Source organism: Mytilus californianus, unplaced genomic scaffold (assembly GCF_021869535.1).
Source record: "Mytilus californianus isolate M0D057914Y unplaced genomic scaffold, xbMytCali1.0.p SCAF_2, whole genome shotgun sequence".
NCBI classification, from domain to species: Eukaryota; Metazoa; Mollusca; class Bivalvia; order Mytilida; family Mytilidae; genus Mytilus; species Mytilus californianus.
In genome coordinates, this window is record NW_026262668.1 from 18,312,436 (window position 1) to 18,328,766 (window position 16,331).

The 16,331-nt window shown below is 32.1% G+C and overlaps 1 protein-coding gene across 1 annotated transcript; it reads left to right on the forward strand.

The window, feature by feature from the left end:
- The first annotated feature begins 1,491 nt into the window (after positions 1-1,491).
- On the forward strand, positions 1,492-15,512 carry LOC127729407 (tyrosinase-like protein 1). Its single transcript, XM_052237238.1, has 4 exons — positions 1,492-1,564; positions 3,491-3,928; positions 10,543-10,658; positions 14,154-15,512. Exons 1-4 carry the CDS (start codon positions 1,559-1,561, stop codon positions 15,259-15,261), a joined length of 1,668 nt encoding a protein of 555 aa, XP_052093198.1. The 5' UTR covers positions 1,492-1,558; the 3' UTR covers positions 15,262-15,512.
- Positions 15,513-16,331: the final 819 nt, after the last annotated feature.

A 16,331-nucleotide genomic window follows, 5' to 3' on the forward strand; every position in this document is an offset into this window, starting at 1 on the left:
GACAATAACACGGAAACAGTATGTGATATAGTATTAATGATATCTTGATTTGTCAACTCAAGCGACTCCATAACTAACTAAATGTCAAACCCTTCCTGATTGATTTTTACAATTGAGCGCACGCAAACATGTCGAAAGCCGCTTTATACTATGAAATGGTCCCAAATTAAGGTGACAGTAGTTTACTGATGTTCAAATCTCGTAAATCGATTTAAATCATGGCAACAAACAAAAACTGAGGATATCCAATGAACTTAAAAGGAGCAAGACCTTGAGTGTCGACAGGGTAAGCGTTTCCTGCTTTGAATCCGTCACCTGCCAGCGAATTCACACTTAGTCAAAACGTCTCAATAGGAATAAGGACACAAGCCAGGAAACAGTAATCCGGTGGGTGTCATTGGTTGCCGTTTTCCTTATTTGTTTTTTGTTCATTGTTGTAGTATAGTTCAAACAAGTTTTTTTCTAATTGGAACTTTTTCACATTTTGTCATACTGGGGCATTCTATGCTTTGTATACAGTATTGGTTTTGTTCTTTGATAAAGACCGTACGGGGATCTTTAACTAATTAGTTTATGAATAATTGTCTCATTGGCAATCATAACGCATCTTCTTATTTTTCAATCATTCAGATTGTGAGTGAATCGGCCGAGTTCACATATAAAAGACACCGTAAATTATTCTTTATCACTTATTCCAATGAAAAAAAACCCCAAATTATAGTGAAGATCAAGACTTCCAACCACAACTATTTTATAGTTGAAGAAATTCCTGTTCGTGCCGTCGTTTAACGGGTTTTTACATGTAAAAACTATTCATACTCGTGAAGTCGTTAAACAGATTAATACATGTATAAACTTTGTGGTTGCAATTACGATCACTAATCATGCTAATAAAATAAAACTTTACATACAAAATACGTATAATATCCTAATTAAGAGAAAGAACCGGGTTTGTACTTACATGAGCAACACGACGGGTGCCACATGTGGAGCAGGATCTGCTCACCCTTCCGGAGCACCTGAGATCACCCCAAGTTTTTGGTGGGGTTCGTGTTGCTCAGTCTTTGGTTTTCAATGTTATTTTGTGTATTGTTGTTTGTCTGTTTGTCTTTTCCTTTTTTAGCCATGGCGTTGTCAGTTTATTTTCGACTTATGAGTTTGAATGTCCCTTTGGTATCCTTCGCCTCTCTTTTTCCAAGATATTAATTTTTACAGGACAAAATTCAAACTTATTGTTCTTATAACGAAAATGGAAATGAATCAGTTCCTTTCTTGAAGATTAAGTAATTTCAAGAAGTATATGGGAGGCAATTACTCAGAATGATGCATGTTACATTGAAAAAAATCTAATTTACAATGTGCATAATAGATTGGCAATTCATATTTAAAAAAATTGAATCATTCTCGGAATTGGTAACCACAAAGACTAACAAAAACAATTTTTTTGCAGAAAGATGTATCATACATTACTATCAAATTTTTAATTGTTGCTTGGATTATACTTGCGCAAATTGTCATTCAGGTTTGGATAGTACGCACGTTTACTGAAGTAGCACATATGAAAGTGAGTATTTTTATTTCGTATAAGAAAAAAGAGAGATAAGATATCACGGGGGCAATAGATAAATACTAATTGTAATGGGTATAATAGAAAAAAGACAAAAGGACAAATAACTATAACAACACTTTAGAAAAGAAACTAAAGATTGTGCACCAAAACTCAAACAGGAAACTAAAGATTGTGCAACATAATGTCCACCAATAACTGGGGTTGAGGGTGAACTCAAGAAGGGATGACTTCAATGCACCCTTGATGCAATAGCTATCATGTAATCAGTAATACTCTGTTAAGGAAATCATTATAGGAAACGCAGTCATTGGATCGTATCAACTGGGAAATGTATACTCGAGGGTATCATCAGCTCAGTATTCAGAGCTTCGTTACTGACATGATTTATAACATACTTTTCATAAATCTTCCTTTAATACACAAATATATTTTTAAGAAAATAAGGTTCAAATTCTTTCATGCAAAATAACACCTTAGATAAACTGTTTAGGTTCCTTTTGGCCTCCTAGCTTTTCACGTATTCAGGACTTATATAAGGTCGTTTGCTTTCAAATGTTATGGTATAAGCGATCCTGAAAAAGTTTATTATAAATCCAGGAAAGCACTGCGGATGTATTACATTTATGAGGTGGTATTTTCATTCATTCCACATGCAGGCGCTGCTGGAATGTTGATCTACATAGAAAAGGAAAAATCACATTAGGAAAATTGAAATGACCTCTTTGGCTAAAAAGTTCAGTTCTCAACTGACCCTTATTATAAATTTTTAGATGTAAGTGAAGATATGAAGCAGAATAATCTAAATGCTAGTTATACTAAGTGTATTTGAATAGATGCATTTAAAAATTGTAATAGCTAAAAATATAAGTGTTAGTCTTTAATCAGTCTCGCAAAACAGGTTTTATATCCATGTAAATGTAGAATACTATTTGTCTTAAAATATTTTATCAAAAATTATAATCGAAACATTTTGCACGTCACACAAATTTCATGGATTAAATAATATTATTTCAATATGACCATACAGTTTTGCTATTTCAATACTTAAAATAATCTTCTACAATTATGTAGGAACTTCTCAAAACATAACTAATGTTTTAAAAAACAATTATTCATCTACCCATGTTTTTTCATTGGTGTCTATAGGAATACCCACAACATGTCGATTAACTTTATTGCTGAAACGTACATAGATGATGTCGAGGAGCAACAACTTTAATTAAATTATCAACGGTGTAGAAAGTGAAAAGTTACCTTTTCTTTTTAATTACAGAAAAAGATTTTATATGAGTTGCAGAAATAAATTTGCTTTCAGATTTTTTAAATGACAATTTGATTAACTAAGATAATGTCTATTTTGATAAGGTGTGCCACACAAAAAAAAAAAAACATAAAAAACCCAACTATTTGTATCTTTCCGATTATATGAATCAAAGACTGAATATAGAAATAAACTCTTCATATATACCTTGTTTAAAATAGTGTACGCCAAACGAGCGTTTCGTCTACAAAAGACTCATCAGTGACGCTCGAATACAAAAACTTAAAAAGTTATCACATTTGGTGTATGAATTCAAGAAGAGACATTAAATGTACTGATATTAAACTGTGTACGAACACAATGGTAGATAGATACTTTATTCTCTAAAAACTAAATACAAGTTTACAGTAGTAAAAGTAGAGAAAGATTAAAACTACTTATAAAGTAAATAAAAAAATGTGTTCTAAATTGATTTTCTTTCAAAATATATTTAATGTGGTGAAGCACTGACTAATTAAAATATGTTACCATTGATTTTTAATTCAAGATCTTGCCATATGCATTTTTTTCTTATTAAACATAATATTATGCATTGAAAAAAATGAAATAATTAGTATGTGTAGTAAAAAAACTATTTACCTGCTCAATTTGTTTTACAGATGTGCATTCCTCACGTGTACGCCGTGTTCTTCTTTCTTACCTGTGTCGGCTGCAATTCAATTCATGACTTACAGAATACCCCCTATGAAAAATTTTCAAAATTTCCTTTCCCGAAAACCTTTGCAGAATGCACTGATTTTCTTGTCAGACCGAATACTCCTAAGGATATAGTACAAGCTGTACAGAACCATTGCTTGGATGGTTTCGTTTCAATCGACCATACTCACAGTTGGACAAAGAACTTGACACGCGACGAACAAAACTATATCAGATCCGTATTCAGGAAAGTCATAAGTGATGCTGATAACTTAGATAAAACCAGACATAAGAGGGACGTTGGATTATTTCCAAGGAGATTGAGACGTGAAGTAAGAGCTGCACCATACCAACACTGGGCTGATTATGCTAGAAATGTTAGAAGGCTTAAGTATGAAACGGTAAGAAATGGGTACAAGTACCTTCCAAAATAAATTAAGAATTTATAACACATTGATAACCCATAAATGTTTATACATCTTTCTATAAGTTTGATTCTATGGCGTTAGTAGCTCACCTGGGCCACAGGGCTAGGTGAATAAACGCATCATAGATACCTGGATTAAAATTTGTGTACACCAGACGCGCGGTTCGTCTACAAAAGACTCCTCAGTGACGCTCGAATTAAGATAATTAAAAAGGCCAAATAAAGTACAAGTTTAAGAGCATTGAGGACCCAAAATTTTGAAAGGTTTTGCCAAATACAGCTGAGCTATTGCCGTCACTTGGCGTCCGTCATCGTCGTCGTCGTCGTCGTCGTCGTCGTCTTAAACTTTTTCAAAATTCTTCTCTGAAACCACTCAACTTATTTCAACCAAACTTGGTGTGAATGATCCTTATGGTATCTTTTATATAGTTGGTGTTTTTTAGTCCAGTCTTCCAACTAACATGGCCGCCATGGCTAGAAATAGAAAGTAGGGGTAAAATGCAGTTTTTGGCTTATATCTCAAAAACTAATGCAGTTAGAGCTAACGGGGTGAAAATGATCAGCAGGCCAAGATTTTCAGGCGAATCGGACAACCCAATTTAGAGCTATCCCCCCCCCTCGCAATAATTATTTTTATAAAATTGCTCAGGTTTTTGTTATTATCTTGAAAAAAAATATAGATAAAAAAAATTTTAACAGCAAAAAAGGTCAGCAAAGTAAGATCTACCAATATGTCTAAGGACCGAATTAATCGATTGATTGGATTTATTTCCTTTAAAAGCCTTCTTTTGTTTTTATCAAATTTTAAGTGTTTTCTGAAACTATGAAAGATGGACAGAAAACTGGATTGCAAAAAATGTCCAGCAAAGTAAGACCTACAAATTGGTCATGATGACCGAAATCGTCAATTAAACCCTTATTAGAGTAATTACCCTTAAAAGACATTTTTTTTTCATTTTTCATTTTTTTTAGCAGAAATTCTAATAGATAGAGATAAATTTTAATCAGCAAAAATGATCAGCAAGGTACAACCTACAAATATGTCAAACAATACCGAAATCTTCATTGCCCCCTTATAGGAGTTATTGCCCTTGAAAGATGATTTTAACGAATTGTTTTATGTTTTTGCAGAAATTATGATAGATAGAGAAAAAACTTTAAAAAGAAAAAAATTTTCAGGAGAGTAAGACCTATAAATAATTAAAATGACCCAAAGCATTTATTGATCCCTTATACGAGTTAATGCCCTTGAAAGATGATTTTTGAGATTTATTTTTAGTTTTTTTCTTCAAAAACTATGGTAGGTAGAGAGAATCTTTTAATGGTATGTTTAAGCACGCATTAATATACTTTAAACAGCAAACTAATCATTGATGCAAGATCTACAAAAAAAATCCAGGTGAACGATTCAGGCTCTTAGGAGCCTCTTGCTTAACGATGCCATGATATTTTGTACGTATACCTCCATCCATATCATTGTGAGAAGGAGCTTATTACCACCTTTTACATTTCTGTCCTGCTGTGTTTAATAGTTTCTAGTGGTCTTTAGTTTGACCAACCATGAATGTTCGATTTCACAGCAAGGTTTGAACAATATTATGAATCAATGGAGTTGTGGGGTTAAGGTCAATTAGACAGAACCACAATGACAAAAATATAGCAAAAGACAGCTAGAGGGGAACATATGGTCCTGAAAAAATGATTTCTATACAACATATTAAGCTCTTAACCGTCCGAGTCTATAGAAGGTGTGAATTAATAAAACAGAAAAAATCAAAGATCTGCCATCAATATACTTTATTTTCTAAATAATAAAGATCATTAAAATGTGACATCAGTGAACATCTGACGAGATTTCTGATTTGAAAGAGACACGTTATAAGGATTATATTCAGTATACAAGGAAACTTTTCGTCAAACTTTCCTTGGCGTCTTTAGAATGGAATAATTTATATTTGGTATGCAACTTGATAATTGTGATTTGAAGAGTTTTAGACACATTCTACCAGGGATGGGCACGATTACTGACAAATATAATCGATTAATAATCGATCACTTGAAAGATTTTTGTTTAATCCATTATTAATCGATTACTCTGCTTTTGTATGTTATCGATTGCAATCGATTACTTTATCAAAAGTAACTACATTACTTTTCGATTACTGTCAATTACATGATAGAAACCGATTTTGTCATCAACAAATCAAAACACAACTAAATTTGTATTCTTTTCGAATGTTTTTTTGTGATGTATAGATACACATCCACGTTAATTTTCTATTCAGAGATTACTTTATCTATATATGATATGATACATATTTATTATAAGGTTAAATCCTAACGATCCAAACTGCCTGTCGATACTTTTATTTTGGCATTGCACAAGTCATGTCTTCTTTGACTGTCCAAGGCGTTAAAACACTAAATACCTGGGATGTGTTTTAATTGATTTTTGTCTCTGATGCATGATTTTTATTGTTAATTGTTTTTGGCTTTTAACTAGCTTTCAGTAACTGAGAGTACTCTCAAATCGTACTTTCGTGTTAATTTGACCTGTTGACACAATTTGTAATGCATTTCTGTAATTCAGTGTTTACTTATTTTGTGTTATATCTTGTCTTACTTTTTTTTAAATATGTACCACCTTTGATAAGTATTTAGTATGACGATAAATTTTCAATTCTGTACTCGTACTCTGAACAACAAATTTATTAATTTTGTAAAAAATGTTATCTTCCGTACACCTTACAACAAAATTATTATATCTAAATTTACCTGTGTACGTTGTTTTATTAACGCCATTTTGTCCTAGGTAAGAGTTGTCTTATTGACAGTCTTCCTTCATCTTTTTTATTACTACCTGTAATTTCTATGTTATATATGGACCTACGTTTTAATATTGTATTCATATTGTGCCATAAATCAAACTTATTCGTTCAGTGTATGTTTACTTGTTTTTGTTTATATGTCTTTTTGGTCGAGTTAAGCCATTTCAATTGATATTTTTTAGTGTATCTTTTTATGTTGTAATGTTACACTACTGTCTCAGGTTAGGGTGAAGGTTGGTGCCTGTTAAAACGTTTAAACCCGCTGCACTTTTATTCACCTGTCCTAAGTCAGGAGCCTGTTGTACAGTGGTTGTCGTTTGTTGGTGTAATTCATTGGTGGTTCTCGTTTCTCGTTTTTATATAGTTTAGACCGTTGGTTTTCCTGTTTGAATTGTTTTACACCAGTCATTGTGAGGTCCTTTATAGCTTGCTGTTCGGTGTGAGCCAAGGCTCCGTGTTGAAGGCCGTACTTTGACCTATGATTGTTAACTTTTTATACAATGTGACTTGGATGGAAAGTTGTCTCATTCGCACTCATACCACATCTTCTTATCTATAAAGCAAAGAACAGTAAAAACCAGGCGTACATATACATATACGGTTATTTTATACCAAAGTAAGAAACTGCCCAATCACGAGACACCTCTCAAGAACAGGACATACTTTTTTGAAAATATCTATTTTTAAATAATAGAGGTAAACCAAAATTGGGACACCCAAAGTAGAAAACAGAGAGAGAGAGATTTTGGAGGCATCAGCTATGTACTCCTGAACCTGATGGACTGAATGAGAGAGATAAAAAACAGTTTTATCAAAAACCAAAGAAATAATTCTTTAACTTCATACTATTTAACGAACACAATTATTTGTTTTGATCTATTGATTGCAATGAACAATAAGCTGCAAAAGTATGTTTGAAGGACATGTACGACAAGCTGCAAAAATTTCCTAACAGCATCCGATTTTACCTGGATGGCTGCACGCACCTGATGAAGCTTATTTGTTCAGCGAAATATTGCGTGAATATATAAAATATAATAATTATTTTTATAGCACTCATTAGCATGTTAAAGTTACATGCACAGAGCATGAAACTTGAAAACAAGACACTTTTTTTTATACATTTTAACTTGGATGGAGAGGTGTCTTAATGGCATTCACACCACATCTTCTTATCTATGTAAAATTACAAAAATACAATAAAGTAAGTTAAACACAATTATGTTGCTCAAGGTATGTATAGTGGAAATTTAGAACTTTACAACAACAGCATTTAAAGCATTGTTTCCAAATTTTATGTTGACAGTTGTTTTCTAGATGGAAGCACTTACTGAGGATCCGAAATTTAAAAAAATTCTTGAAATTGTGGTTTCAACATGAGTGAGTGTGATAAAGTTCTTTAAATGACATTGCATTGCATCAATCACTTCTATATATTTGAGGTTATTTTCTCCATATTTTGTTAAATTTTGCTGTCGTACTGACTTAAGTTAGGTTTTTTGTTTTTACTCATTATTAAGAGGTAGATTTGAATATAGTTCATTACAATGTTGGAAGTTTCCTATTAAAAAAAAATAAAAAAGTAGAATTAATATAACTAATTATAATTAGTTCAGCTAATTTTACAGATGGAAATTTATGATGTATAATTACGTGCATACATTAATCCTTTTGTTTGGATAACCTACCTAATTACAGGTTATAAAACTGCCAATGGAGTACAATTTATAACCTGAGGCGATATAATATAAATCTCCTTCTTAATTAGACATAATTGAAATCAAAACAAAGTCTGCATCTTATTGATTTAAAGTCTTTGATCATCTGATTAGTAAAGACAAGAAGTTTGTTTAGAATTTTTAATTCTCTATTCAAAATTATAAACACTATATATTTTCCGTGTCAAAATGGGATACATGTATCTGTTTCTGAACATGAATTTCAATGCATAGCCATAGGTTTATTGTCAAAAGGATTTTGTGTACTTTCTTAATGTTTTGAACAGATATATCATGTTACGGAGGGGTATTTGCGAAAATACTTGTCAAGAGACTGTGAAATTTCCCGAGCCACAAGGCAAGGGAAATTTGGTCCAAAGACTGGTATTTTTTCGCAAATACCCCTCCGTAACATGATATATCTGTTTAATTACACCGAATAGATTTTGATTGAAACTCTATCTACAGGTGAAGGGAAATATTTTTTTTTACTAGTAAGCTGTAATCCATAAACATATTTAAGCACAATTTTGAGGATAAGTAGAGACTATCATAGTACCGCGGGAATTATACTTGTACTTATACGCGTTAGCACTGTCTTTATGTAACGTCATGGTATCTATGTGTAAACGTCATTGTCTCCATCATTAAATCATTCATTTGTATAGACGTTTTTTCCCACTTTATATACACCAGCATTCTTCAATATACGATCACGAGATTGGTGCCATGCAGTCGTGTTGTCTGACAATTTTGTTTACAGTTTTCGGATTACCTCTATCAATCAATATTGCTAAGTGATGTTGCCTTACTAATCGGGATAAGGTGAGAAAGGTTCCGAATAATTTCGCGAGGGTAAAAAAGGTATATCTAAAATGGCAAATACTACGGCATTGAGGGGAATTTGAGGCATATTCACCGGCAGTGGTGAAAAACAGACAAATTCGTTTGAAATGAGGAAAAAAGGATAGAATATGCGAAATATACACTGGCTACCAACCAATCAAAACCCGGCATTCTTATATAAGGTATGATTGATATCACAACATTATGATAAATCAACTGTTTATCAATTCTAAGCTAAAATTCCAACTCGTATTGAAAATTTTGCTTTAAGGAATTTAAATACAAATAAATTTTACTTCAATGTATATGATGTAGTTCAGAACTTAACCTAAATCTCATTTCTTATTTTAAACCTATTTTCTAATTTTAGTATAAAAGGTCTTAAACTATTGACAAGCAAGTAAAGTGATTTGTTTCAAAAGCTGGATATACAGTAAAATTTGGTAGGAGGAATGCAGCTTGAGAAAAAAGATAGAAATAAGCCATTTGATAAACTCTTAAGTCATATTAATACATTCTTTTTTATCTGTACTATAGAGTGATGAATACATACAAATTTTCATTTAAAATAGGTTATATTTCATCAAACTAGTTTACTTAAGTAATTGAAATGTAATCGAAAAGTAATCGATGATTACATCATAATTTTTACTGTAATCGATTAAATTACGATTACATGTAATCGAAAATATCTTCGATTACAGATTACTCTCGATTACTGGAAAAAATGTAATCAATTACAATCGATTACGATTACCCCATCCATCCATTCTACATGCAGCCACTTCCTGTTTTCCTATAGTTTGGAATTTTACAACACTCATTTTAGAAGGAAATTTTCATCCAACTTATTTTGGCTTTTATCGAACAGAATGCATTTCTATGAGGTCAATAGCTTGATAATGGTGTATGTTAGCGTATAAGCAACTATAAAATCTGCCGTGCAGCCACTTCCTGTTTGACAATAGTTTGACAACTCATTCTGCAAGGCAAATCTTCATCAACATTTTTTTGTCTGGCTTCGTGATTTTAGAAAGGACAAGTTATGCTTTAATATGCATGTTACCTCAATCAATTACATGCAGCGACGCAGGTCCAGACACGGTATTGGTCTTATTCTGTATAGGAATGTGGAATCTTGAATGGATTGCAGGCTTTAAAAATGTCTATTAAAGTATTGTTCATATATATTTTAGATTGACAAGAATGGAAGAAGTAAATATAATGTCCTTGCAGACATTCACGGAATAGCGGTTTCTAATTCTCATTTCGGACCAAATTTTTTACCATGGCACCGACTTTACTTGATATTGTGAGTATTTATGCATATTTTACAGAGTGCATGTGCATGTGCATCCTCAATAATGGACACTCTCAAACATTGTGAAGTAGAACTGAATTCATTACAAAAAAATGGATAAAAATAGTTATCAAAAAGCATTAACTCCAATAAGGAGTCATTGGATGATTTTAATCATTCAATTAACTTCTTTAAAGATATTGTCTTGCTAGTTATTTTTGTTTATTTTAGTTTCTATCTATCTGTTATAGTTTTTGAGATATTAGGGAAAACGCAAATACTTGCAAAAAATCGTCTTTAAAGAGCAATAACTCACATAAGATGTCTGACAGTTTTAATGTAAACAAACAATAGGCAGATCTCAACATTTTTTCTTTGTTAGATTTTCTCTGTATATAGCGGTTTTCAATAGAAAAGACAAAACATGCTTTTTACCCCATATGTTTTTTTTACCCATGTTCGTAGTTTTGGTAGGCAAGCAATGTCTTCGAACACATTTGTTAAACTAGATATCCAAATGATAATTGTGGCCAAGTTAGGTTTAACTTGAATTTTCCTCGGAGTTCAGTATTTTTGTGATTTTACTTTTTAGTCTGGTTGTTTAAGAGGAGAAGAGTTTTTTAAAAGTTATCAGACGACGACGGACGAAGGATTCCAAATTAAATAAAAAAGGAAAACAAGCATATAAATATGTAATAAAAAACACAAAAAACAAAAACAAAAGAACAAACCAAATAAGTTCCTTCAAACTGGCGTAAAAGTGACGATTTCGACCATTTGGTTTAATTGAAGATCGTATCTTTCTGGTTATTTTTTCTATTTAAAGCGTCCATCTATCTATTATAGTGTTTAAGATATTAGGCAAAAATCACCAAACTTGGTATGTATCGTCATACATGGACAATAACTCCAATAAAGAGTCGTCGGACGATTTCTGTCATTTGGCTTATTTGAAGATCTTGTCTTGATGATCATTTTTGCTATTTTAGGTGTCTATCTAACCATCAAGTTTTCAAGATAATAGACAAAAACACTAAAAATGGATAAAAATAGTTATCAAAAAGCATTAACTCCAATAAGGAGTCATTGGATGATTTTAATCATTCAATTAACTTCTTTAAAAATTTGTCTTGCTAGTTATTTTTGTTTATTTTAGTTTCTATCTATCTTTTATAGTTTTTGAGATATTAGGGAAAACGCAAATACTTGCAAAAATCGTCATTAAAGAGCAATAACTCACATAAGATGTCTGACAGTTTTAATGTAAACAAACAATAGGCAGATCTCAACATTTTTTCTTTGTTAGATTTTCTCTGTATATAGCGGTTTTCAATAGAAAAGACAAAACATGCATTTTACCCCATATGTTTTCTTTTACCCATGTTCGTAGTTTTGGTAGGCAAGCAATGTCTTCGAACACATTTGTTAAACTAGATATCCAAATGATAATTGTGGCCAAGTTAGGTTTAACTAAGCCTGGTTGTTTAAGAGGAGAAGAGTTTTTTAAAAGTTATCAGACGACGACGGACGACGGATTCCAAATTTAAAAAAAATGGAAAACAAGCATATAAATATGTAATAAAAAACACAAAAAACAAAAACAAAAGAACAAACCAAATAAGTTCCTTCAAACTGGCGTAAAAGTGAATAACAAATAAAACAAAACAAAAAATCTGGTTACCATATAAATTTAAAAGAAATAAACTATTAAATGAAGAAAGTCAAACAAAACTGAAACCAAAACTAACCTGTGATATAGTTGTCATCACATAATCAATTTCAATTGTGAATATTTTTAAATATTTCTATTGAATTACAAAGTTCCTATGTAATACCTTTAACAAAAGGCTACTAGGAGCTAAATCGCTAAGCTAATAAAGAAGCAATATGGATATTTATTTTCATCATTCACTATTAAAGTTTTTTTGGAAAACAAAAATGTTTTAAAATATGAAGCCTTTTGAATGCAAATTAAATTGAGACCAATAAATTATTTGTTTTCGTGAATGCCAAGATCACATAAATAACGATTAATTCAGGATAAAGAAAATATTTACCAAATCTTCCAATCAACCTTCACTCTCAAATCAAATTGCCGTTCCTGGTCATACTAGTATTAAGAACTATATAAAAAAAAATTTGATATAATTTTGCCTGTTGATCACATTTTACTGTTACGAATGACTTCTTTCAAAAATGTTCTCTAAATATATTTTCCCAAAACGCTAAAATTGGTTATAAAAAACATCATTCTAGGGCAATAATTCAAGAATTCAATTGATGGTTTAAATCATAATTATATTATTATAGACCTTAGATATATCTGTAAGACTCAGATCGATGTCCGGTCTCTAATCGACGTCCGTTCATCAAATCGACGTCCAAATCTGACGTCGCAATAAAATACAATTCCAAATCGACGGCCAATGTATAGCCAAATGTCATTTATTTATATGAAAAAGAAAGGAAAACGACAACGTAGGTCGAGAATATGAACGTCTTTCACCAAAATATTAATATGCATGTACATGCAATAGTAATATGATGTTGGTGATTGCCTTATTGTCATTTTCTAATGTTTGTCCTTTTATTTTGATAACAACATAAGAAAACAGTAATAGTTTCTGTTAGCTACTTCACAAAAAGACAAAACGATACAGATAAAATAAACAATGATCAACTTAAAAATAAATAATTGAATGAAATTAGACATCGCGATGAGAGTCTCGTCATTGATCGGACGCCGTTTTTGTGATTCATTACGTCACATTGGACGTCGATTAGAGGGTTAAAATATTGGACACTGATTTGAAAACGTGACACGTCATATTTGGACGTCGATTTGAGGAACGGACGTCGACTAAAGACCGGACGTCGATCTGAGTCTAGCATATCTTGTATTGCTTATCAGTTTTCCTTTTTACAATTTCTATTTATGTGTTATAGTCTTCAAGAAAATTTGCAAAATTTCAATCAATTGTTATTTTATTGATCTAGTAATGTTGTTAACAGTTTCTGTCTATCTATTATAGTTTCTGTAAAAAACACAAATATTGGTAACAGAATGAATTTAATTTCAACATCTACCTTCAGGACTTGTCTGATAATTTTTTAGAAATAAAAAGTAGGTTGACATTCTAAGCTTTTCGTTTATACCAGTCAGATTTCTCTATCGGTTGGTAGTTTTGTTTAAGAAAATAAGACATTAACTTGCATTTTACCCTACCATTCTATATTTAGCCATGAAGATCATATTCCCTTGATGTCGGGGGACGAAACACTTTTTTTTATTAGATACAACAAGAAACATTACGACAAAATTTCGATGACATTTGTTCAGTAGTTTCAGAGGAAAATTTTTTTTTTCAAAAAAATTCACCATTAGGACTCCAATTGTGTGTTAGCGCACTTTACACTTTGATGAGAAGAATGAATGTTTTGTTTATACAAATGTCATCATTATATAGAATACCTGTTTCTATTAAGGTTTCTAATTATCTATTTCAGAATGGAATCTGCACTTGGCACACCACTTACTTATTGGGATTCCACTATTGATCAGGAAATTGAAGATTGTACACAATCAATTCTATGGACCGAAAAGTATTTTGGTAATGGATTTGGGATGGTGAAGACCGGTCCGTTTGCTAATTTTGACACCCCTCTAGGAAAGCTTTTCCGAAATATTGGAAGTGATGGTGCTTTGTTTTCCAAATCTGGAGTCAACATAATTTTGTCAAGATCAAGATTTCAACAAATTTCTGAACCATTTGCCGATACTGGTGCTTCAGTCGAGGGTCAACATAACAGTAAACATGTCTGGGTTGATGGTGTGATAAATAACTTGGGAGAAAGTCCCCATGACCCAGTCTTTTTCTGCCTTCATACTTTCGTCGACTATATCTGGGAATTGTTTAGAAAACAACAAATAATGAATGGTATTGATCCAACTACTGATACAGTTTTAGCACCAAATGACCCAGAAATTAGTTTTCAAAATTCAACCGATGTATCAGTAGGACTGAGAGGATATTACAACATTGATGGTTATTCTAAAAGAATAGCAGACATGGTGAAGTACGAGCCTCACCCACAATGTCCAATATGTGCAGGTAGTCAAGATTTGTATTGTGACAAAAGAAAAGGGGTATGTCTTACCAGAAATAGGGATCCAAGGGAGTATGCTGGACGACAGGAAGAGGCCAGGAGTTTGGGATACAGCAATAAAATCAACAATAATGGACCGAATACTAAACCATTTCCGATCTACGGTAGAGACATTCGTGTTCGTATGGATTCAGTTACCCTAGATTATGATAACATATCGCTAACTGCTAGCTTGGAAAGGCCACCAACGATGAACATTGGTACAAATATAATGGCAAACTCTCCATTGAATCTAGGTAATGAACAAAGGATCGACGGCAATATTAGACTTATGAGCCCACAGTTCAACCGTTTTACCTCGCTCATTCAAAACCAAGATCCTAGACCTACCTTTCAAGACTCTGGTGCGACCAACATAAACCTCCAAAGAGGACCGGTACACGTAAATGTCCATCAACCAATTGAATTCAGGGGACACAATAGAGGGATAAAACTTCCGAAATATTGAATATATAAAAAAATATTATTTATGAAGGGTTTCAACAAACATAAATAAACCATCATATTATATCATAAATGGTTTTTACATACCTATATGGAATTATTTCCTTTCAGAACGATAGACCTTTCTTTTTGAAGAAACAACCCGGACGATACGAAGTTTCAATAAAATTTGATTCAAGGCATAAAATAATGACCTGTGTCAAGTCTTTATTTTTCCCGATTAAAATGCAAACTGCAAATTGTTAAAACATTGAATTATTGATAGTAACTGTTTTTTATTTTGTCAATTTGCGTTTTTTCTGCAATTTTTCATCTTAAGTATTCGTTACAGGTTTAAAGCAGAAAAAAAATCCTTCATCCTCCTGTTATTAAATCTAAATACTAGTACAAGAATGCGTCTATAAAAGAGAGGCGAAAGATACCAAAGGGACATTCAAACTCATGAGTCGAAAATAAACTGACAACGCCATGGCTAAAAAAGAAAAAGACAAACAGATAAACAATAGTACACAAAAACAGCATAGAAAACTAAAGACTGAGCAACACAATCCAACAAAAAAATGGGGATGATCTCAGGTGCTCCAGAATGGTAAGCAGATCCAGCATTACATATGGCACCTATCGTGTCGCGTTTAACATGTTTAACGCATAGTTTAACTGTTGACACAAATAATGTGAAGTTCTGTTAATGTACCGCTAGGGACGTAATGTAAAATCAAATAAATAATACTAAACGTTTTAATAACACTTTTAAATCAAGCCAAACATTTCCAGAATCATGTGTAAGATAGTTGATAAACAAGCCAAATATTACCACAAACATGTGTAGGATTTTTGATAAACAAGTCAAATGTTACCACAAACATGTGTAGGATCATTGATAAACAAGTCAAATATTACCACAATCATGTGTAGGCTTATTGATAAACAAGTCAAATATTATCACAAAAATGTGTAGGATAATGGATAAACAAACAGTAGTACTTGATGATGTTGTGATCTCTCCGTGCCAGTTCATGATTTGTTTTTTTTTTACATTTTTATACTATTTACACAATCAAATTACCATTTTTT

Excerpts from the sequence above, each read along its gene's own strand:
- LOC127729407 (XM_052237238.1), top strand. Across the intron at positions 3,929-10,542 it reads GAAGGCTTAAGTATGAAACG|ATTGACAAGAATGGAAGAAG; the intron begins GTAAGAAATGGG and ends TATATATTTTAG. Across the intron at positions 10,659-14,153 it reads CACCGACTTTACTTGATATT|AATGGAATCTGCACTTGGCA; the intron begins GTGAGTATTTAT and ends TATCTATTTCAG.